The sequence below is a fragment of the Lontra canadensis genome, unplaced genomic scaffold, assembly GCF_010015895.1.
Source record: "Lontra canadensis isolate GAN:19392208 unplaced genomic scaffold, GSC_riverotter_1.0 scaffold31, whole genome shotgun sequence".
Taxonomy (NCBI): Eukaryota; Metazoa; Chordata; class Mammalia; order Carnivora; family Mustelidae; genus Lontra; species Lontra canadensis.
The window spans coordinates 16,888,563-16,914,155 of NW_022631025.1; the positions used below are offsets into that span (position 1 = coordinate 16,888,563).

The 25,593-nt window shown below is 34.5% G+C and overlaps 1 protein-coding gene across 5 annotated transcripts in view; it reads left to right on the forward strand.

Annotated features, from left to right (window-relative positions):
- The window catches only part of VPS13A (vacuolar protein sorting 13 homolog A), a 229,371-nt gene that overhangs the window by 147,700 nt on the left and 56,078 nt on the right, over positions 1-25,593 (forward strand). For all 5 annotated transcript variants that reach the window (XM_032866682.1, XM_032866681.1, XM_032866680.1 and 2 more), the window contains exons 40-50: positions 2,594-2,686; positions 3,399-3,755; positions 4,879-4,980; positions 6,243-6,401; positions 6,569-6,824; positions 8,407-8,567; positions 17,843-17,946; positions 21,849-22,131; positions 24,297-24,692; positions 25,174-25,278; positions 25,402-25,548. In XM_032866682.1, the coding sequence (XP_032722573.1) occupies positions 2,594-2,686; positions 3,399-3,755; positions 4,879-4,980; positions 6,243-6,401; positions 6,569-6,824; positions 8,407-8,567; positions 17,843-17,946; positions 21,849-22,131; positions 24,297-24,692; positions 25,174-25,278; positions 25,402-25,548 (2,163 nt within the window). The remainder of the gene's footprint in view (positions 1-2,593; positions 2,687-3,398; positions 3,756-4,878; positions 4,981-6,242; positions 6,402-6,568; positions 6,825-8,406; positions 8,568-17,842; positions 17,947-21,848; positions 22,132-24,296; positions 24,693-25,173; positions 25,279-25,401; positions 25,549-25,593) is intronic.

The window sequence follows — 25,593 nt, forward strand, 5'->3', positions numbered from 1 at the left end:
CTTTGGGGAGTGGGTTTGGATGTCATCCCCCTCCCCCTGATTTATTCCTCATTGTCAGTATATGCAGAACTCTAAGATGGCCCCCAAGATTTCTATTCTCTGTTGCATGTGCCCAGTATAGTCTTCTCTTAAATGTGTATAGGGTTAATAAATATAATTAAGTCATTAATTAGTTAACTTGGAGTTAATCAAAGAGAGTCTGGGTGGGCCTGACCTAATTTTTAAGTTAGGTTAAAATGATGCTTTCCTGCTGACCTTGAAGGAGCAAACTGGGGAGAAGGCCACATGGCAAGAACTTGTGAATGACTAGTAGGAATAGAAAGCATTCTCTGGCCAACAGCTAGCAAGTAAATGAAAATCTCAGTCTTGGGGCCACAAAGAAATGAATTGTACCAACAGCCTGAAGGAGCTCAGGAGATCTTTCCCTAGTTAGACCTTCAGGTGAGTACAACCAGGAGGCTGACACCTGATTTCAGCAAGATTCCTGACCCATGAAGACAGGGAAATAATAAATTTGTGTTAAGTTACTGGGTACATACTGATTTGTTATGCAGCAATAAAAAACAAACACAGGGCTTTTTACCAGTAGGAAGATGCTGTTGTAGCAGTTATTTCAAATGAGGGAGCAGCTTTGGAATGGGCAGTATGCAGGATCTGAAGGAGTTTTACAGAGATTGATAGAGCCTCAGTTGTGTTGAACAGACTCTTGGTAGGAATATGGCCATTGATCATGCTGCCAAGAGGGCCTACAAGGAAGGTGAACGATGTGTTACTGGAAACTAAAGGGATGCCCTCAAATGTAGTGACAAAGAACTTTGCAAATTGTGTCTTGTAGTTGTCTGGAAAGCAGAACTCATAAATGACAAACATGGATATATAGCTAAGGAGATTTCTAAGCTGCCTGATTTGAAGATGTTGCCTGATTTCTTACTGTTCATAATAAAATGCTAGAGCAGAGAAATGAATGGAGGAAGAACAGTTAAACAAAACAACAACAACAACAAAAAAACCCAGAGAACCAGGACTTTATGATTTTGATATTTCTTAGACTTCCAAATGGCAGAAAATGCTAAAAGTCAGAAATAGCTCCCAAATGTGTAGCATAGAGAAAAGACTGTGTGATTGTATAAACTTTTGCTAAATCTTAGGTCAAAAAATCATAATGTTCAGACATACAGCGGGCCCTTTCAAGAGACTAGTATGTGATTCACAGATCTCAATCACACTGGAGGCATCTAGGAATCATAAAAGTGTCATTCTTTAGCTATCTCAGCAGGAGACCGTGATTATCTCAAAAAGATCAGTGGATGTTGCTTTTGTCTAATGGAGTAAAACTTTGTAAAATTTACAGAAGGCCCTCAAGGTTCTTGAGAAAATGATTTTAGCAGGAACACTGCCAGCATGGACTGGGAGGGACAGAAGGTACAAACGAAGAGTGACTCTTTGGCCCCCAAAATTCTCCTGGCAAGGAAGCAGGATGATAAAACCACTTGGTTACAAATTTATGCTACCTTTTCTAGGAAAGGAAGGGTGATTCAGACAGTAGAGGTGACAGCCATAGACAATTGTTCCTAGTCTTTGAAACCATATCAAGAAACTCATGTACCTGGCTGGGTTTCAGTTTACTTGGGGCTAGTGACTTCTTTTTACCTTCCATTTTCCCTACTTAAACTGGAATATCTGTAATTGTTATCCTGTGTCTGCCCCACCATTCTATGTTGGGAGGATGGGAGCAGATAACTCCTCTTCTTTTCACAAATCAGCAACCCCAGCAGCCGTACTTAATAGATTATACCCAGGTACTTCATCCGCACCTGTGCCTGATATAGGTTTTAGACCTTGAGCTGATAACAGAGGAGACTTTGGACTTTTGCATCAGTGAGAAATAAAGATGAGATCCTTATATGATGAGATAACAGATTCAGATGATGAGATTTTAGAGTTGGGGCTATAATGGGAGGAGGCTATTAGAAACCTGAGGAGGTGAGTGAGTATATTTTGCACTTGAGAGCAACATGAGTGTTTAGAGGCTGGAGGGCAGAATTCTACCACAGAGAAAACTTCAGTTAGTTTATGATTATATGAAGAATTATTTAGAGTGTGGTTGGGTTATAGACACTGGGGAGGGTATATGCTATGGTGAGTGCTATGAAATGGGTAAGCCGGATGATTCACAGACCTGTACCCCTGGGGCAAATAATACATTATATGTTAATCAAAATAATTTTTTAAAAAAGAATTACTTAGTAAATCTAATGTATTTGTAATTTTTTCCTCATCTGTGTTAGCTTTTCCTATATAAGTTATTTTGTTATATGAAGTAAAATAAAATACATAATACAAGTTTTATGGGTTTTTGTGTATTTAAGCATTTTTAAGATCCTTGACTTAACTATGCTTTATTAATATTGTTGCTATTGTTAATACTTTCTATTAGAAATGATAAGAATAAACCATAATTGTGTTAGGGTCACTTGTTTTTTTAAAAAGGAACTTTAAATTGTTTATTTAACATAGCTATTTCTAGGAATGTCTGTACATAAAACTGTTTTAGAACAATGTTAATTTGGTGATATTAAATATTCTCTCCTAGGTTTTGCAGCCCTGTGACTTGTTCTATCAAGCTACTCAAATAAGTACAGATCCACAAGTGATTGATATATCAGTGAAGTCCCTCACACTAAAGGTAAGTTAAATGTAATCAGTTATTCATATATTTAGGGCACCTTTTAAAAATGTAGTAAAACCTAGAAATAATAAATTATTATATCATCTTCTAATTGTTAAATAAGCAAAAAATGAAGCAGTTATGTTTTTGAAAGTTTTTATGTGACACATTATTTACAGTGTATTATTTAATACACATTTGAGTATTGTATATTTTATTTTTGTTGTACGACTTCTTCTTTAGTTAACATCTAATATTCCTATGGTATACATAGTTGAACTTAACACTTGATCAGTTTAATATCTGTAAGAGCTAGGTAAATATTTTAGAAATTGAAATTAGGGTCACCTGGTGGTTTAGTTGATTCAACATCTGGCCCTTCGTTTCAGATTGTGATCTTGTGGTCATGGGGATAAGCGCCACATCAGGCTCCTCACTCAGCTGGGATTCCACTCCAGATTCTCTCTTCTCCCTCTGCCCTTTCCTGAACTTGTGCGCATGTGCACAATCACTGTTTCTCTCTCAAAATAAATAGATCTTTTTAAAAAATTGAAATTAATTATAGAATTTTTGAAGGCAATAAGCTATCTGCTATGTCATGGTAATGGTATTAGTTTATTATTAATTCTTCATGAAACTTCAACAAGTATATTTAATGTTTTTTGAAGTACCTAATTTTTTAAAGTGGTATGGGTAGATTTTTTTTACTAGTTTAAATTTTTCCCCTTAGGTTTCTCCAGTTATCATAAATACTGTGATTACCATAACATCAGCACTTTATACATCCAAGGATACCAGCCCACCAGAAACTGCTTCTTCTGCAGCTCATTTATGGGAAAAGAAGGATACGAAGAATTTAAAAATGTGGTTTCTTGAAGAACCAAATGAAACTGAAAACAAAGCTCCCACAACTGAATTGGTACTCAAAGGAGAGATGATAAAAGTGAACGTTGATTCTATTTTTATAGTTCTTGAAGCTGGAATTGGTCATAGAACAGTGCCTATGCTTTTGGCAAAGTCACGTTTTTCAGGGGAAGGGAAAAACTGGAGTTCCTTGATAAATCTCTACTGTCAGCTTGAACTAGAAGTAAGTATATGCAGCATTTTTCCAGATTTTATAACAAATAATGCTACACATGGAGTATTTTTGGTATCTCACATAAATATTTTAATTAAGTTTATTGTAAACATGAATGTTGGCTCACAATACTTTTGGAAGAAAGTATACAAATTTAAGCCCTTGATATAGTTTTTATGTGTACAGTATTGTAATGTAAATTTAACTTGGATATTTCAGTTGATTTTATCAACTTAAAGTAATACATTAATAGTGTTGATTAGATTCAAAATTCTTATTTTTAAGAACTGAGTATCTTTTTTTCCTTTAAAAGGGTAGTAGACTATTTCTGAATCTCTTCTAAAAGAGTAGTAGAAAGAATTAGGATATGCCTCATACTTCTTTGCGTGCATTATCTTTAGCGAGTATCTACAAAGATCTTTCACATTTTTGTGAGAGTACTTTAATTATAAGGGAGATACTTGTTTTGAACCAACATACATTTTACTTCAGAATTTATCTACATAGAATTATCCCCAAAGATAATTTTGGTTTAAGTTATGAGTTTATGTCTAGTGGAAACTAATTGGATAGTCTACTAATTTGTATTAATACAAAAATGTATGAGCTGGTAAATTATTTGTGTGTTGATACAGAAATATACACTAATAGAGGTAGAACTGACTGACTAGGTTTCAAATTTTGAAATTCTGGCTAGATTCTGTATATTTTGTGGAGGATATGATCTAGAATGTCTAAGAGATTCTGAGAGATCAAATAAATAAGCACTTAATGAGTTATAATTCATCATCAAGAAATTTTTAAAAAATCAGTAGAGGTAGTCAGATCTGTTTAAAAATGTCAATAATAAATGATAAGTGGACACGGTTTTTGATACTTAGCCCGTCGGGAAGTCAAGGAAAGATGTTTTAAAGAGAGTTTTATCTGGATTAAATTGCGAAGACTAGACGTGAAGTTAGCCCGGTGAGGAAAGTGCTGAGGGAGTGTGTATAAGAAGCTAAGGAAAGGCACGGAGAACAGTTATCATATAAAGAAATAGCAGAGCCAAAGGGAGTAGTGGTGGGAAACAGCATGGAAGATCATTTTAGGAAGTATAAGAATATCTTATTTCAAAATGTAATTCTCTCTCCAGGTGCATTATTACAATGAAATGTTTGGTGTTTGGGAGCCTTTGCTTGAACCCTTAGAAATTGATCAGACTGAGGATTTTAGACCATGGAATCTTGGAATCAAGGTACATTTGAAGTCTGAAAATGTTTTTCAAAAACTGAGAAAGTGCATACCACGAAACAGTTTAATTTTAGTAACAACAAAGTTCAAGTTTTCTCATTATGAGTCTTGCCGCATACTTCGCTCTTTGGCCTGTGAATGTAATTTTCAGACCCAAGACCAGTGCCTCCTGTGCTAAAACAAGTAATTGTGTAACATTTATTGCGTTCTAGACCCTGTTCTAGATAGTGTACTTTTGCTTGAACCCTGACAGCGCCCCGTTGAAGTTGGAGTTTTTAACTCCATTTTAACGTGTGGAGGAACTGAGACTAGAGCGCTTTTAGAGCCGTCCCTCAAGGACTGTTGTCGACGTGGGAGAGGCGGCATGCCGCTCTGGAACCACCGCGTTAAATGCCTCCAGCATCTTCGTGTAGGCTCTTGTCTACCCTGAGTTTCCTTTGTCTCTAGAAGGCTGTATATATGGAAGAAAGTATACTATTACTTGTTTCTCAGATACATTGTAAATTCATGTAATCCTGAGAATCAGGACCTTTAGATGGATGAAATTATGCTTCCGAGCAGGAGACTGAAGAATTGCTAACATGTCTTCCTCGAAATAATGATTCAGTCACCTGCTGACAAACTTTCAGTGGTCGAAAACCAGTTAATATAACAACAGAGGTTACTGGCTTTTTGTATTCGACTACTACGTACATATTTCAGATAAAAGATTGGATAAAGGAACTTCTTTGGTGTTTTTTAGGTCAGAATATACCTGGGCAGTGGATCTGTGGATTCTAAAAAGTGGTAGATGGTATTGATTCTCAGGAGTCATAGGTTCTAATGGCACTGTTCCGCAGCTGTTTGTGGACTTTTTAAATCCCTGGTTTCTAGTCTTTATCCCATAGCCAATAAACCTAACTAATAAACCAAATGATTTTTCTTGTTCTGAATGTCCATGAGCTATGAAGTATGTACTTTTAATTTTCATTCAGATGCCACATGCATTTAGTCATTTTAGGGTTTATTTTTCCTTTTGAATTGTGCTTGCCATTTTAGTATCACTGAGGATGAGAAGTATTTTTCCTCTAATATTGCCGGTGTCCTGTGTGACCTTAGTTGGTGGATGTCCAAGCAATTCCAGTAAGGCAGTGGGCTGATAAAACTTACTGTTGTCTATAATGTTGTTATTGGGATTTGTCTAGTTTGTTTTTTTTTTGCAAAATGAGTAATGTGTTCCTAGCTACAAATTTTCCTTATATTTCTGTAATTTATGTGTCGTTTTAGATGAAAAAGAAAGCAAAAACGGCCATTGTTGAGTCAGATACTGAAGAAGAAAATTACAAAGTGCCAGAATATAAAACTGTTATAACTTTCCATTCAAAAGACCAGCTAAACATTACATTATCCAAATGTGGCCTTGTCATGTTAAATAATTTAGCCAAGGTAAGAAAAGAAATTCGAAACCTTAAGTGTTGGTGTACTAGTCTGAGCTAACCCTTTTTTTCATTGAACAAAAAGTTTTTTATTAACTTAGTCATTAGTCATACATCCATTAGTGTTCTGCTTGTCATTTAGTTTTCATTTTATTTACAATAACTCTTCCTTATTAGGCATTTACAGAAGCTGCCACTGGAGCTTCAACTGTCTTCATACGGGATCTAGCGCCATTTATGATTTTAAATTCTCTTGGACTTACCGTCTCTGTTTCACCAAGTGATTCATTTAGTGTACTTAACGTTCCATTGGCAAAATCATATGTATTGAAAAATGAGGAGAGTCTAAGTATGGACTATGTGGGAACTAAAGACAATGATCATTTCAATGCAATGACCAGCCTAAGCAGTAAACTCTTCTTCATTCTTCTCAGTAAGTGTTCGATTATTTTCTAGGGATTTAATTTCTTGGCAGTTCCATTTTTACATTGCATTTTACTCTTATTTAATATCTTACAGGTTTTTGAATCTCATTCCAAATAGGTCTGGAATTCTGCTTTTACTCTTACACGGCTTTGGATGCTTGTTGTCACTGTAATATTGTATTTCAAATTGTGACTTTATCCACGTGCTAATGCACCGTTTCATATTTTTGGGGGGAAAAAGATTTGATCCTCTCCTTACTCAGCTTTTTGTTGTTCTAACCACATTTTGTATAATTCAGTAATATTCCACTAGTTTTACAGTTGAAGGAATTAAAAATAAAGTTTGAAGTCATGAAAATGGCACACTGTAACAGTATTTGGGTTTGTAAATGGTTTTTATTTCCTGCCTGTTGAAGTGGAAGGTTGTTCTTTTGTCCTTTGTGATTCTCAGAAGTGTTTCATTTTCACGAGAAATGAAAGTAAAAAATTCTTCATTGTCATTTATTCATTGTGAAGTTACCTAGTCCCAAAGCCTCACCCACACCCCTTTCTGATACTCTGACATTTAAATAATTAGGGGAGAAGGGAGGGAATTTGAAAGATGAAAGACCTAGGGGAGGGGTACCAAGGCTGATGATACCTAGTGCTTTCTCCTGGTCAGAAAATGTTGCCGTTGTTAAAATGGCTAGATTTCAGGTGTTGTCCAGGCATTGTCAGTGAACTGCTCTTGTCGATTTTACCTCTCTTGTTTTTGAACTAACATTTTTATGGAGTTGGGGGGGGTGTCTATGTAAATAAGTAATTCACATCCCCCAATAAAATGCAGTATTTATAGTAAATAAATGTGTCTAAATTTTGTTTAATCAGGTCTTAGAGATCATAAAGTATCACAGGTTGTTGGAATAGTGAAAAACTGAAATTTTACAGCTACTTTGGTAATTGCCAGTGACTACCTACAGGTATTAGGCTCTGGTTATTACCAAAGACGAGTGTTCTTATGTTTTATAATAATTTCTCTTGTTTGTTTGAAAACATTTACATTATTCACTTAGGTTAAACTACTGAATGAAAGCTTTTTTTTTTCCAATTAAAAAAATTTTGGGTTGGGAGAGCTTGCCAGGGTGGGTCAGTTACTAAAGCGGCTGCCTTGGGCTCAGGTCATGATCCTAGCGTACTGGGATCTAGCCCCGCATTGGGCTCTCTGCTCGACAGGAAGCCTGCTTCCTCCGCTCCCACTCCCCCTGCTTGTGTTCCTTCTCTCACTGTCTCTCTCTGTCAAATAAATAAATAAAATCTTAATTTTTTTTTTTTTTTGGTAAGTGTTTTGAAGGTTTTATTTATTTATTTATTTATTTATTTGCTTTGAAGGTTTTAGATGAATGCTGTGGGAATGTATTGTGGCTTCTTAATATAGCCCTTTGTATAAATTATACAAAGAAATAGCCCTTTTTTATGGTCTTATATCTAAAAACATTAGTGACTGTTATTTACGAGTTTAAGAAATTATCTGCTATATCTGGGATTTAATATCTATATAAGATTAATATATGATGATTAATAATAAAAAGTTTACAACTATATTCCTTATAGCACCTGCTAACCACTCTACTGCTGATAAAATTCCTTTAACAAGAGTGGGACGACGACTGTACACTGTAAGACACAGAGTGTCTGGAGTTGAAAGATCTATTGTTTGTCAAGTCGATGGAGTGGAAGGAAGTAAGAAGATAACAATTCGCTCCCCAGTTCAGGTATAAAATGATCCTTCTTTTTCCTGGGGTCATATTTCACATATTTGTGTGTTAATTAAAAAAATAAAGCTAATTACTACCAAAAGAATATAAACTGTAATAGAAATACAACTAATATAAAAAAGAAGAATCATTACCAGTAATTGTACTATTCTAGTATGAACAGTAGAATTGAAAAAATTGAAAAAAATTGAAATTTTTTTCAATAATTCTTGTAACTTTTTATAGGACTCTTTCTATAAACTCTTTTTGGACTACTACTCTAAAACACCTTATCCGTATTTTGTTTTTAGCTCTTTGTGGTACAGTGTATATCCTTTGATTTTAATTAGAAAATATGAGGAAAAATATTTACGTCTTTATTGAAGTAAACTGCATATATTTAAAGTTGATGAATTTGGACACACAGACCTGTGAAACCTTCATCACAGTGTACATGCCCAGAAAGTTTTCTCTCTTCCTACTCCATTCTTAGACAGCCACTGATATGTTCTTATTATATATTAGTTACACAGTATAGAATTTTAGGTAAATGGAATGAACTAAGAAAGGAGTATGGCTTCTTTCACTCGGCATAACTTTGCATGTATCAACTTTTGTGTTGATATTATATGTTGCTACATGTTGATTAATAATCTATTAAGTGAATATTCCAAATACCATTTTGAATGAATCTTTTTATATGGTATGAAGTAAGGGTTGAGGTTTATGTTTTTCCATATGGCTATTCAGTTTTTCCAGCCAAGATTATCCTTTTCCCATTAAATTGCCTTGACATTTTTGTCCAAAAAAAAAAAAAAAGAACATATCTTTGTGGATTTATTTCAGAACTTTCTTTTCTGTTTCATTGATTTCTTTATCTTCATGCCAGTACCACATTGTCTTTGTTACTGTTTTATCCTGAGTCTTGAAATCAGGTAATATAAGTTGTCCTTCTGTGTTCATTTTCAAAGTAGTTTTGGCTATTCCAAGTCCATTCTCCTTCCATTTAAATTTTAGATTTATGTTGTCAATGTTTCTTACAAAGCTATGATTAAATTGGCATTTTTACATTTTCCTGATTTTTCGCTGCTGGTAGAAGTACAGCTGATTTTTATATTAACCCGTACTGTGCAACTTTAGTAGATGCACTTATTTGTTCTGGTAACTTTTTCGTAGATACAGTTTCGATATCTGCAGACAAAGATTTTTTACTCTTTCCTTTCAAACCTGGATGTTATTATTTTATTTTACCTTTACTTGCCTGTTGCACGGGCTAGAACCTCCAATACAATGTGAATTGATATTCTAAAAGCAGATGTTGCCTTGCTCTCAATCCTAGCAGTAACGTATTTACGCTTTCATTATTAAGTATGTTTCCCCTTGTAGTTTTTTTGTAAATGACCTTTCTTAAGTTGAAAGTGCTCCCTTCTTTTTCCAGTTTACTGAGTTTTTATCAGAAATGGATGTTGGATTTTGTCACATGGTTTTCTCTTTATTGAAAAGATTTTTTTAAAAAATACTAAGGCAAATTACCTTGATTTTTAGTTGCTATATTCAATGACAATTGATTTTTATTTTTAAATTTTTAGTTAAAGTTTTTACATCCCCATATAATTAAGTACAGTGTTACTCAGGTGTACAACATAGTGACTCAGCAGTTCTGTACATTACTCAGTGCTCATCATGATATGTTTACTCTCAATATCCTTCATGTATTTCATCTGTCCTACCAACCGCCTCATTTGTTAACCACCAGTTTGTTCTCTGTACTTGTCCCTTGTTTTGGTCTTTTTTTCTTTGTTTTGTTTCTTAAATCCGCGTGAGAGTGAATCATAAGGTATTTGTCTTTTCGTGACTTATTTCACCTAGCACTGTATTCTGTAGATCTATCCATATCATTGCATATGGCAAGATTTTGGGGTTTTTTATGGACCATATTACATTGTTTATGTAGATCACATCTTCTTTGTCCATTCACCTATTGGTGGACGTTTGGGTTGCTTCCATAATTTGGCTATTACAAATAATGCTGCAATAAACACTAGTGTTTTCATATTCTTTGGGGAGATACACAGTAGTACATTTACTGGATCATATAGTATTTCTGTTTTTAATTTTTTGAGGAACCTCCACATTGTTTTCTGCAGTGGCTCCACAAGTTTTCATTCCTACTAAACAGTGCATGAGGGTTTCTTTTTCTCCACATCCTCGCCAGCACTTGTTTTTTTTGTGTTTCTGATTTTTGCCATTCTGACAGGTGTCAGGCAAGATCTCAGTGGTTTTGATTTGCATTTCCCTGATGATTAGTGAGAATCTTTTCATGTGTCTGTTGTTCATCTGTATGTGCTCTTCATACTCTGTTCATCTCATCAGTCTACTTTTTCATTGGAATATTTGTTTTTTTCTGGTGTTAATATGTGTAAGTTCTTTGTGTATTTTAAATACTAATCCCTTACTGGATATATCATTTGCAAATATCTTTTGCCATGCAGTAGGTTTTTTAGTTCTGTTGACTATTTCCTTTGCTGTAGAGAAGTTTTTTAATTTTGCCATAGTCTCACTAGTTTTAGTTTTGCTTTTGTTTCCCTTGCTTTAGGAGACATATCTTGAAAATTGTTCTACTGCCAGTATGAGAGAAATTACTGCTGTGCTCTTTTCTAAGATTTTCATTGTTTCAGGTCTCACATTTAGGTCCTTAATCCATTTTGAGTTTATTTTTGTGTATGATGTAAGAAAGTGGTCCAGTTCCATTCTTTTTCAAGTAGCTCTCCAGTTTTCCCAGCATCATTTGTTGAAGAGACTATCTTTTTCCCATTGCATGTTCTTACCTCCTTTGTCAGAGATTAATTGACCATATAACTGTGGGTTTATTTCTGGGCTTTCTGTTCTGTTCCATTGATCTATCTGTCTGTTTTTGTGCCAGTGCCATACTGTTACTGGTAACTGTGGCTTTGGTATATCTTGAAATCTGGGATTGTGTTAGCTCCAGTTTTGTTCTTTGTCAAGATTGCTTTGGCTATTCGGGATCTTTTTTGTTTCCATATTAATTTTAGGATTATTTGCTCTAGTTCTATGAAAAATACTGTTGATATTTTGATACAGATTGCATTAGCTCTGTAGATTGCTTTAGGGAGTATCAACATTTTAACAATATTTGTTCCCACAGTTCATGAGCGTGGAATATCTTCCCATTTGTTTGTGTCATCATCAATTTCTTTTTCAGTGTTTTATAGTATTCAGAATACAGGCCTTTCATCTCCTTGGTTAAGTTTATTCCTAGACATTTTACTATTTTTAGTGCAATTATAAATGGAATTGTTTTCTTAATTTCTCTTTCTGCTACTTCATTATCATTGTATACAAATGGAATAGATGTCTGTATATTGATTTTGTATCTTGTGATCTTAATAAATTCATTTATCAATTCTAGTAGTGTTTCGATGGAGTCTTTAGGGTTTTTATATATATATAGAGAGAGAGAGAGAGAGCGAGAATCATGTCATCCACAAACAGTGGAAGTTTTACTTCTTCCTTACTGGTTTGGATGCCTGGTATTTATTTTTCTTGTCTGATTGCTGTGGCTAGGGCTTCCAGTACTATGCTGAATAAAAGTAGTGAGTATGGACATCTTTGTCCTGTGCCTGTTGTTGGGGAAAAGCTTTCAGTTTTTCAATACCGAGATAGTGTTAGATGTGAGTTTCTCATTTATGGCCTTTATTATGTTGATGTATGTTCTCTCTAAACCTGTTTTGCTGAGGGTTTTTATTAGGAAGGGGTGTTATATTTCATCAGATGCTTTTTCTGCATATATTGAAATGATCATATGGTTTTTATCCTTTCTCTTGGTGATGTGATACCTCTCTTTGATTTGTGAATAGTAAACCACCTTTGCATCACAGGAATGAATCCCACTTGATCCTGGTAAATCATTTTGTGTGATTCATTGTTGGATTCAGTTTGCTAATATTTTGTTGAGGACTTTTTCATCTATGTTCTTCAGAGATACTGGCCTGTAGTTCTCTTTTTTGTAGTGTCTTTATCTGGTTTTGGTATCAGGGTAATACTGGCTTAATATAATGAATTTGGAAGCTTACCTTCCTCTTTTATTTTTTGAAATAGTTTGAGAAGAACTGGTATTGTTTAAGTGATTGGTATAGAAGTTACCTGTGAAGCTCTCTGATCCTGGACTTAATATTTGTTAGGATGTTTTTAATTACTGGTTATATTTCATTAGTGGTAATTAATCTGTTCAAATTTTCTATTTCTTACTGCTTCAGTTTTGGTAGGTTATATATTTCTGGAATGTATACATTTCTTCTAGGTTGATCAGTTTGTTGGCATATAATGTTTCACAATATTCTCTTACAATCTTTTCTATTTCTGAAGTATTGGTCATTATTTCTCCTCTTTCATTTCAGATTTTGTTCATCTGAGAGTCCTCTCTCTCCTTTGATAAGTCTGCCTAATGGTTGATCAATTTTGTTGATATTTTCAAAGAACCAGCTTTTGATTTCATTGACCTATTTTTTTAAATTTCTGTTCTATTTATTTCTTCTCTTAATCTTTATTATTTCCTTCCTTTACTGGTTTTGGTTTTTGTTTGTCCACTTTATAGCATTTTTAAATGTACGGTTATGGGGGTTTTTTGTTCCTTTTTTTGTTTTAAAGCATTTTCTAAAAAAACTTTATTTATTTATGTGAGAGAGAAAGAGAGAGAGAGCACAGGACCAAAGGGAGGGGCAGAGGGAGTGGGAAAAGCAGACTCCCCAATGAGCAAGGAGTCTGATGTGGAACTTGATCCCAGGACCCTGGCATCATGACTGGAGCTGAAGGCAGACAGTTAACTGACTAAGCCACCCAGGCACCCAGGTTATATTTTTTTTTATTTGAGATTTTTCTTCTTCTTGAGGTAGGCCTGTATGCTTTATAAGCTGTATAAGCTTCCCTCTAGAACAGCTTTTGTTGCATTTGAAAGATTTTGGACCTTTGTGTTTTCATTGTCACTTGTCTCCATATAGATTTTTATTTCTTCTTTGATTTCTTGGTCTTCATTGTTTATAGTAGCATGTTATTTAATCTCCATGTATTGGTGTTCTTTCCAGATTTTTTTCTTGTGGTTCATTAATTTCATGTTACTGTGGTTGGAAAAGATGCATGATATGACTTTAATATTTGAATTTATTGAGACTTGTTTTGTGGCAGTATGTGATCTATTCTGGAGAATGTTTCATGTGCACTTGAAAAGAATGTGTATTCTGCTGTTTTGTGATGGGATGTTCTGAATATATCTGTTAGATCTATCCGTTCCAATGTGGCATTCAAAGCTACTGTTTTCTTTGATTTTTCTCTTTGGATAGTATATCCATTGATGTAAGTGGGGTGTTAGGGTCCCCAAGTATTATTGTATTACTGTCAATTACTTTATATTTGTTAATAACTGCTTTATGTACTTGGGTGCTTCCATGTTGGGTGCATAACTATTTACAATTGTTGAATCTTCTTGTTGGCTTTTTCCCTTTATGATTAGCTAGCATCCTTCTTTGTCCCTTGTTACAGTCTTTGTTTTAAAGTCTATTTCTTTGACATACGTAACTGTTGCTATGCTGGCTTTCTTTTCACTTTCATTTGCATGATAAATGCTTTTCCATCCTTTCATTTTCATTCTGCATATGTGTTTAGGTCTGAAATGCTTCTATTATAGGCAGCATATGGATGGTTCTTGCTTTTTTATCCATTCTGTTGCCGGAGAGTGTCTTTTGATTGGAGCATCTAGTCCACTTACTTGCAAAGTAATTAATAGGTATGTATTTATCACCATTTTGTTACTTGTTTTATGGTTGTCTTTGTAATTCTCTATTCCTTTTTTTTCTTGCTCTTTTCTCTCATGGTTTGCTGGCTTTCTTTAATGATACACTTGGAATACTTTCTCTTTATTTTTTGTCTACCTGTTACAAGTGTTTGATCTGTGGCTACCATTAGGTTTATATTTAACATCTTATTCCTATAACAGTCTATATTAGGTTGATAGTCTCTTAAGTTTGAACCCATTTTTTTAACCTTTTTTAAAAGCACTAAATGTTTACTCCTCTCCTCCCCCCCATTTTAAGTATGTGGTATCATTCTTTCTTTTACATTGTGAATCGCTTGACTTATTTTTATAGATATACTTAATTTTACTATTTTTGTGTTTCTCTTACTCTTCCTTATGGTCTTTCCTTCGTACTAAAAGAGTTCCCTTTAACATTTCTTATAAGGCTGTGTTACTGGTGATGAAATCATTTAATTTTTGTTTGTCTGGGAAATTCTCTCTCCTTATATTCCGAATGGTAGTCTTGCTGGATGGAGTATTCATTAATTGCAACGTTTTTTTCTTTCAGCATTTTGAATTTATCATGCCACTCTGTGGTCTGCAAAGTGTCCGCTGAAAAATCAGCTGATAGCTTTATCGGCTTACCCTCATATTTAACTGTTTTCTTTTCTCTTGCTGCTTTTAAGATTTTCTCTTTATTTTTTCCATTTACATTACTGAGTGTCTTGTTGTGGACCTCCTTGGGTTGATTTTGTTGGGGGCTTTTTGTACCTTCTAGATCTGGGTATCTGTTTCCTTCCCCAGATTCAGTAAGTTTTCAGCTGTTATTTCTTAAAGTAAATTTTTGCCCCTTTTTCTTTCCCTTTTCTTCTGGGGTCCCTATAATGCATGTATTATTGTGCTTGACCATTTCAGTGAATTCCCTTAACTTATTTTCATTTTATTATTTTATTTTTTTAAGATTTTATTTATTTATTTGACAGACAGAGATCACAAGTAGGCAGAGAGTCAGGCAGAGAGAGAGAGGGGGAAGCAGGCTTCCCCTTCTCTGCCGAGCAGAGAGCCCGATGCAGGGCTTGATCCCAGGACCCAGGGGTCATGACCTGAACTGAAGGCAGAGGCTTTAACCCACTGAGCCACCCAGACGCCTCCTATTCTCATTTTATATTATTCTTTTTTCTCTCTCCTGTCAGCTTGATTGCTTTCCATTGCTCTGTCTTCCAGATCACTGATCTGTTCTTCCTCTGGTCTACTATTTATTCCCGTTAATATATTTTTAATTTCCGTTACTGTGTTATTCATCTCTAGTTCTTTTTAATACTTTCTGTCACCTTTTTTAGGGTTTGCCTGAGACCTTCCTCTCTTTCCTCAAGTCCAGTGAGTATCTTTATGGCCATCACTTTAAATTCTCTATCAGACATATTATCTCCATTTTATTTAGCTCTCTTGGGATTATCATGTTTTTTCATTTGAGCTATTCCTCTGTCTGCTCATTTTGTCTAATAATCTGTGTCTGTTTCTATGTGTTAGGAAAGTCAGCTATGTCTCCTGATCTTGAAAGTAGTGGCATTATGAAAAAGAGATGCTGTAGTGCCCTGCAGTGCAATGTCCCCTATTACCCAGAATGTGGCACTTCAGGGCTGTGTCCTGTGTGTGTTGTATATGGCCTGCTGTGTGGCTGAGCTGCATTTCCCTTCAGTTCAGTTGTCTACGGTGACTCTCTGCCTTTTTTGTGGGTAGGGTTTAGTCCCTGTGTTGTTAGTGGGTCAGTCTGGGGGCCACCTTGAAGTTAAGTTGGTTCATACCGGGTTTTTGCCAGAGCTGTAGTCACACCATATTGTAGGGCATTCTCCCTATTTTGTCCCCCACGAAGCTTTTGTTGGTGGGTGGAGCCCACATTCAGATCAATTGTCTGCCCCTGGCCCACTTGTGAGGCTGTAGTCAAACTGGTGTCTGTGCTTATTTCCCCTCTCCTGGTCATACTCAATCCCTTTGAAGTGATGCTGGCTCTGTAGGGTCTCCTTGCACAATGCCAGGATAGTGACACCGCTTGGAATGGACTCCTGTTGCAGGAGAACATGGAAGTGGGTGCACGGTGATAAGTAAGGTTTGCTCAGATCTGCTGTGGGAGGAGCCCTGCGCTGCCCTGGAGAGCTCTTAAGGGCGGGCTCGTGTCCATCTTTATTAACCTTTGATAGTTTACTCCTGTGCATATTCCAGTCAGTACCAATGTGAAATTTTGACAACGGAGGACACTCTTGAATCTGCAACTCTTGACTCTCCATGTGCCTCGCTCCTCAGTGTGCTGTGAGTTTAAGAAACATTGGCTTCCCCCAAATTCTCCTATCTGTTTGACTCCAGCTGACTGGGCTCTGTTTAACTTCTCTTTTTCTCCTACACTGTAGTGTAGAAACTTGAGGCAGCAAATTGGGGCAATCTGAGGACTTATCTTTGTGGTTTCTTTTTAATTTTTTTCTTTCTTTTCTGTGATGGCTGCTGCCCAATTTCTGAAAACCATTGTTTAACGTGGGTTCTTTTCCCCCTGTGTTTTAGTTGTCTATGTTGGGAAGGTTTATCTGGTCTCTGTTATTCCCTCATGGCTGAAAGCAGAAATTCTTCTCTTTCATTTTTGATCTGCAGTTAACGATTTTAAAAGATGACTCTTGGGCTACTTTCTCTATTGATTTATTTTTTAAATAGTTACACATTAATTTTAAATTTCTTAGAGGTACTATTTATAGAAACTTAAATGTGTTTCTTTTGCTTCAAATAGTTAGAGCAAACAGTTTATCTAGACATAGAGTATAGTTAGGATTACCCATGTATCAGTTCTTAGTTCTCAGCATGTTTTCCATTTTGGTATGATTTTTTTAAAAACAAGATTTTACTAAGATATTATAATACGAAATTTTTTTTTTAACCAGTTTCTTTTTATCCCTTTCAAAGGTAAATATAACTGTTTGGACGTTTATCTAATAATATATATTAGTCAAAGTGATGTTACCCTTTACATCATTTTTATATGCTGCTCATGTGATGGATGAGATATCCTCCAAAGTGCGTGGAGAGTATATCATCTTATGAGCAGCATACAGCAGTGAAGTAAAAAGGCATTCATTTCCCAGCCTGTGGCCTTTTTTCAAATTTTGTCGTACAGACATTTCAAATTTTGATACAGTATTTTTTCCCATGAATTCTTCTATTTTTTTTCCTCAAGAAGTTAAGATCAAGAACATATTTCTTTACTTCCTTCTAGGATTTTTAAAGTTTTGGTTTTGACTCACCTTTTCTATAAAAGTGGTGACCTTCCTTGTATTTTTTAGGATAAGTAATAGTGTGTTTATTTCTTTTCCTATTTCTATAAATAAGCAAAATAAGTATTGCCTGCTAGTTTCTTTGTTGGGATATTTTGATGAGATTTTTAAAAAATATCTTTAGATTCTTAGATTAATGGTACTAAGTATGATTTGTTTTTCTTTCTCAGATTAAAAATCATTTTTCAATCCCACTTTGTGTTTATGAAGGGAACACATTATTGGGAACGGCTTCACCTGGAAGTGAATTCAACCTACCATTAACATCTTACCGGTGATTTTTTATTTCTTTATCTTTTTATTTGCTCTAAAGTGTCTTATGGAATTTTTAGTTTATGATTTTGTAGGGGTATTTGTCTCTAAGTGATCAAAGTTAAATCAAATCTGTTTTGTTAATAACTTGTCTAACTTAAGTTTCAGGGTGCCTGTGTGTTTTACTAGTAAATACAATTATTACATGCTTATTGTATAGCTGCCATAACTAAAATCATTTATATATGATTTTTAGAAAATGTTCAGTTGAGCATGATTGGTAGCTTTTGGATTTATATACAGCTATTATGAAGTGATTTTTACTTTTCAAATGTTTTGCAATGGAATTTTTAAAAATCCCTTTTGAAAACATTTTTTCTTTTTACCTACATATTAATTGTTCAGTGATAGAATTATACTGTAAATTGTGACATATATACATCAATCTTCTAAAAATTAAACTGGATATAAAATCTTATATGTAAAATTCTTATAATATGCTAATGATGGGCTAGTCCTAAAATTATAGGATTAATATCATGACAAACAAATATTCTGGATATTTAATCAGGTTTGAAAATAATCTCTTTCAGGGATAGTGAACTCTATTGGAAAATACTATCTTCCTGAAAATAAGCATTATAGTTTGTCTAAGTACCATTTCAGAACACACACTAGGCCTGGCCCAGACCTGTGCTGCAGAAGGACAGAGGCAGGACTGCACGCTGTGCTGAAATTCCTCTGCCTCTCATCTGATCCTTGTCCACAGTTCCAGATTAGCTCTCTGATGCTTACAGAGCAGCCTAGCAGTTACAGGCACATATTTTCAGTTAGTAGACCTGCTAGTTCTAATGAGTACTTGATTACTTATACCTCTAACCCTCAGTTGAAATCTCCTGTGGGAAGGAATGTTATTGTTGCGAGAACAACAATGTAGGTGTTTACTACATCTGACCTTATTCTAGGAAGGATTTTTGGTGGGTTACAAGACTAGAACAACAATGTAGTTGTTTACTACATCTGACCTTATTCTAGGAAGGATTTTTGGTGGGTTACAAGACTAGATTAAAGGTGGCATATAGTTATGGACATTGGGGAGGGTATGTGATATGGTGAGTGCTGTGAAGTGTGTAAGCCTGATGATGCACAGATTAATAAAAAAATAAAAGATTGCATGTAGAATAAGTTTCAAAACTTCTGTGAAGAAGTGTATACTTATTTCATCCGTGAATGAGAAAACTTAATGGCATTTCACTTTATTTTTAATAAAGTATTGCTGTAAATTTTGTGACTCTATCCATAGAAGAGAAAACTTAGGAGTATCTTTATACTTTCTTGTTCAAGGCTAAATATTAATTTGTCAAATGGAAATAATTAATCTTAATTAGGATTATTAGTGATGAACCAGTTTGTATCTCACATTAGATGTGTTTCTAATCCAATTCTTTGATCTAGGTATGCTTATATAATGGCTTCCTTTCCCTGGAGAATTTAAATAGATTAATCTTTGAATTTAATTCATTTAACAGATATTTGTCAGGTGTTCTGCTGTGTATAAGGCTCTACTGTGGGATGCCAAGATGAACTGGGCATGGCTGTGATTTTGAGAGATTGATGCGTTATGTAAATACAGAAGGAAGAAAACTGGGATTGTAGGGAGAGGGTGTTAACAGAAAATCACAAAAAACAAAGCAAGTGTTACTGATTGACTCCTGGGTGAGATACATGAATTAAAAGTCAAACATAATAATATGCAGATTAGCAAAGAAAGGCAATCTTAAGTGGAAGGAATTGTATGAACAAAGGTAAGGAGGTCTGAAAGCACAGGGTTTGTATGTGTCTGTAAAGAATAGTTGCAGGATAGGGCACCTGGGTGGCTCAGTGGGTTGGGCCTCTGTCTTCGGCTTGGGTCATGGTCTCCGGGTCCTGGGATCAAGCCCCACATCGGGCTCTCTGCTCAGCGGGAAGCCTGCTTCCCCCTCTCTCTCTGCCTGCCTCTCTGCCTACTTGTGATTTCTCTCTGTCAAATGAATGAATAAAATCTTTAAAAAAAAAAAAAAGAATAGTTGCAGGATGATCAGAACATTTGATACATAGTTTAAGTTCACATTGAGGTATTGCTCCCTCAGTTTCTTGCCCCTTTAATGTCAATTTTACCTTTATCTTATATATCATTTTTTTTTCTTTATTCTCTCAGAACGTTTGGTGTCCTTCTGTTTCATGACCTTTCGTTCTAAAAGCTCTTCTTTCTCATTGAGAACCTCTTGTGTTTTCTTCCTATCCATTTCTTAAACTTTCCCTTAACCTGTCATATTTTTCTAATTCAGGTGTTCTCTTCAGAATAAGGCTTTTTGGCAAAATTGTCGCCTCTGCAAAAAGCTCTGAAGCTGTCTGTTAAGACTTTACTATACTCTCTTGCCTTCAGTCTGCTGTGTACATATGTTTTTTTGTACCTGTCACAATGTGCTAGTTATCTTTTAACATTACATCCCCCACCTGATTGGGATCTCTGTAATACAGAGTAAAGAAGAACTTACGCATTTGTTCATTTCCAGTTTTACCTTCTCGTTCGTAAATAATGGGTCCAATAAAGGTTTTGATAATCTGGATGAGTTTATTGACATTGGTTTAATTTGGAGAAAATTAAGGTTTTTTTGTGGTTCTGTTTTATTTCATTTTTATTAACCTGTAATGTATTATTTGTTTCAGGCATACAGGTCTGTGATTTATCAGTCTTACACAATTCACAGCACTCGGCATAACACATACCCTCCCCAATATCCCATCACCCAGCCACCCCATCCCTTCGGCTCCCCTCCCCTCCAGCCATCCCTCAGTTTGTTTCCTGAGGAAAATTAAGTTTTTAAGTATTAGAAGAATGGAAAAGAGAATGAAAATTACAGAGAAAATGTAAAAAACAAAATAGGTTAAATCGGATAACTGATTTGACAGATGATTAGATTTATGTATATGTCAAGGGAGATGGAAAAGTCGAATATTTTTTCATCGTCCAGAGTGCTAGTAGTTGGAAGTTCCTGAAAAGGGACACACAGAGAAATGGATATGGACTGTTTAGAGTTCAATCTAGTGAATTTAAATCACTGTCAGGCATCATTATAGTAGTGTGTAATGGATATTTAAGATTTTAGGACTAGAGCTTAGGACAAAATCTGGGCTGGAGGTAGTATGGACCGTTGTTGATTTGTAAGGGATACTGTCACAATCATAGATGAATGGTTTTACAAGTATAAATATATTTAAGTGTTTACATTTGGACAAGTTAGGTTTGAAAAATGATTAAACCTAAAATATAATTGAAATGTAAGCAGAGTGTGATATTTAAATATAAGAATTAATCAGACATGATTTTATCACTATCTTCTTGCAACCACTTCTGCAACTGTGCCCAGTGTTTCAGCAATTAAATATCTATTAAAGGCTTTTGTTTGATTAACATTGAAATGCTGTGATGGTTTTTTTAATGGAAATGTGTTTTTAGTTTATGAATTCAGTCATGACATGTATTTCCTGTGAGGACCACATATTCAGGAAAGCCAACATTTTTAAGTTAAATGTGCAAATTAAAAGGTATTTGTATGTTTGCTTTGCATATATGATCTATAAAATTACATATTTTCTGTAGGAGACCAGTTATTATCTTATAAACTTTAAAGATAGTAAGTTTGTAAGAAAAATATTCTCCTCTTAAGAGCCAAATAACTTGATTAGTTTACAGAAAGTTAAGGGATGACAGTGTCTATTTACTGGTCTTTTTTTTGCTATTTCCAAAAAGAATATGAAACTATAAAAAAATTTATTACAAGTGCAGGGAGTGATGTAATTTCATTGTTCCAAAGTAGTAATCACCTAATTTATGTTTTCTTTTAAAGGATTTTAAAGCATATTGTTTCATCCTTTATACAGATCACCCCTTTCTCTGAAGCCAGAAGATGAAGACTATCAAGGGTGTGAAAGAATTGACTTTGAAGAAATTATAAAAAATGATGGCACTTTTCTAAAGAGGAAATGTAGATCTAAAAATGCTGCTAAGAAACCGTTTATCATTCATGTTGTCCCAGAAAAAGATGATTTGGCTTCTCTGTCAGTGTTTTCAGAAGATGGCTGGGACTTACCATACATAATGCATTTGTGGCCACCTATCCTGCTTCGAAATCTTCTTCCTTATAAAATTGCTTATTATATAGAGGTATTCTAGAATTTTTTTAATGCCTTCCTGTCTTTGATTTTGTAGCTTTAGTTATTTAAAATTATGAACAATAAAACAGTGTTTTAATGTTCTCATAAAAATGATAGTACTGGTGAATGGGTGGTCTAGATGTTTTTCACATGGAAAAAAAGTTTCCATCATTATAAAAAAAGGGGTTTTTAAAAATATATTATTTTTTCCACTGATTTACCATAGAAATCGGGTTACTAAATTGAATAGAAATTACATGCACAAAGGTGATATGCCATTTTTAAATCATTTATGAAAATGATATATATTTCTGTGGGAAAATTTAGAAAATAGAGCTAATAAAATTTGCCTATAATTACATCATCTGAAAGTCAAATGTACAAATAAAGATAGCATCTCAGGTTTAGAATACAGGTATACCTCACTTCATCACACTTCTCAGAGAAACTCTGTGTTTTACAAATTTAAGATTTGTGGTAACCCTGTGTCAAGTCTGCCAGGACCGTTTTTCCAACAGTATTTCCTCACTTCATGTTTTTGTATCATATTTTGGTAATTCTCACAATATTTCAAACATTTCATTCTTAATGGTTATGATTCATGATCAGTGATTATGACTTGATAAAAGCTCAGATGATGGTTAACATTATTAGCAATGAAGTATTGAGGTGTATACATTGATTTCTAGACATAATGCCATTGCATACTTACTGGACTACAGTGCAGTGTAAATATGACTTATGTGCATTGGAAAACCAAGAAATTTATTTGACTTGCTTTATTGCAATATTTGGTTTATTGTGGTCTGGAACGGAACCCTCAGTGTCTCTGGTAGGCCTGTATATATCTTTAAAATCTTTTCCGTACTCGTACATCTCATTTGTTATATATTTAAAAGATGGACACTAACTTCTGCAACAAGTATGTGAATTAGTCTTAATATTCAAATAATAGACTTAGCTAGGAAAAAAAACCCTACATTATATTATTCCTATGCTAGGTTTTGTCTGATAAATTGAGAGGGAGTTAACATATCTATGGTTTAAGGTTATCAATTTTCCATATGTATGGCAGGTACCATAGTGGTTAACAATTTGTACCTCGCTTTCAGATAGATTTGAGATTGAATCCTAGCTCTCATTTTATTAGCTTTATGTCTTTAAACAAGTTGTATTATCTTTTTAAGTCATTTGTCCTAATCTATAAAGTAGGAATAGTAATAAAAGCTGCATGGTTGGGATATGGGGGAAATAAAATTAGATAATACATGTGAAGGACTTTGCATAGTGGCTCCCAGGCACATGGTTGCCAATTATTTCCTCTTTCACATCACCATGAATCACTACTATCCTTATTTTGTGAAATATTAATTAGCATGTCAGTCATCAATAATTTATATAATTTTTGCTTTAAGTAATTTAAAATCTTAAGAGATTCCTGTGTTCTAACAACGAGAAGGAATCAAGTTAGAGATGATGGAAAAACTGGTGATGTTCTGTCTGTGTCCCATTTGTATCGAACTTTTAATTTGATCCTTTTAGAGGTCACATTTTGTTTGCTAGTTTCCAAAGGATATGATAAATTTTTAGGAATACAATTTAGTTATGGTAGGGAGAGAAGGTTATAAGGGACAAGAGCAATTAGGAGACTCTTAAAGAGAGAGGTCACAGTGACATGAACTAATAAGGGTACAGTTGTGAGACATACAGAAGATACAGTATAGACAGTGATTGGAAATGGGTGATGAGGCGTTGTTAAAAGCAAGACTGGAAATTAGTAGGGATTGCTTATTTTGGGGTACTGTCATGTTTTTCATTTTGTAGTTTTCAAAACTAAAATCACTAATGGATAACATTTTTTAAATGTTTTACTAATGACAATGTTTTATAATGTTGATTAGTTCCAGCATAGTTTTACTTTGTATTATTTAGTTTTATCCTCACAGTAGTCCTTTGAAGTAGATCATTTATACCATTTTATAAATACGATAATTCAAATCTCAATTTGTAGAAGTTTATACAGTTGGCAGAGTTAGAACTCAAATACAAGTCTTCTGACTTGTTTTGACAGAGGTGTTTCAAAAGCATGTGTATGACCTTTGGAATCATTAAATAGAATTTTTGGGCCTATTATTCTAACATGTTTAAAATTTTCCCTTATTTTTTTTATTACAGGGGATTGAACATAAAGTTTATACTCTAAATGAAGGACATTCAGCCCATATTTGTACTGTGCAGTTGGAAAAAGCCAAACTACATTTAAAATTACTTGACTATCTTAATCATGATTGGAAAAGTGAATATTATATAAAACCTAACCAGCAAGATATTAGTTTCATCAATTTTACCTGTGTTACGGAAATAGAAAAGACTGATTTAGATATTGCTATCCATATGACTTATAATACTGGCCAGACAGTTGTGGCATTTCATAGTCCTTACTGGATGGTCAATAAAACCAGTCGGATGTTACAGTACAAGGCAGATGGAATTCACCGAAAGCATCCACCTAATTATAAGAAGCCAGTTCTGTTTTCTTTTCAACCAAAGCACTTTTTTAATAATAATAAGGTATGTAAGTTTTTTAAAAAACTTTCATTCTCCTTTAGCTTCTTTTCCCTCCTTTTAGTTTTTAGAGTTTTGAAGAATATTATAGAACAGGTAGAAATAACATTTAAGTATTTGAGGTTAAAAAGATTAGAATTTAGGGACACCTGGGTGGCTCAGTTGGTTGGGCGTCTGCTTTCGGCTCAGGTCATGATCCCAGGGTCCTGGGATTGGGTTCCGTGTCAGGCTCCTTGCTGAGTGGGGAGCCTGCTTCTCCCTCTGCCTGGTGTTCCCCCTGCTTGAGCTCTGTCTCTCGCTCTCTCTTTCTCTCTCTCTCCGAGACAAATAAGTATATAAAATATTTTTTAAAAAATTAGAATTTAGTATGGGAAAATGTTTAGTGCATTAATATAGTATTTATACAAAAAAGCAAAAAACTTATCAGTTGAGGTAGGAATTTTTAATGGAATCTAAATTGTAATGTATTTGGAATATTTTTTCCTAGGTTCAGCTTATGGTAACTGATAGTGAATTGTCAGATCAGTTTTCAATTGATACTGTTGGTAGTCATGGAGCTGTTAAATGTAAAGGCCTGAAAATGGACTATCAAGTGAGTTCATTCTCTGCTCATTGAGAATCTTCTATCTTAAACTGTGTGTACTGACTACTTAATTTTTATAAGGATGTTGTAATAATGGAACAGTTTTTGAAATGCTAATTTTTTTCCCTTTAGGTTGGTGTCACTATAGACCTCAGCAGTTTTAACATTACCAGAATTGTGACATTTACTCCTTTTTACATGATTGAAAACAAAAGCAAATATCATATATCAGTGGCTGAACAGGGAAATGATAAATGGCTCTCTCTTGATTTGGAGCAGGTGGGTAGATGTATTTCAAAAATGTACCTCTTTAGATTTTCATTT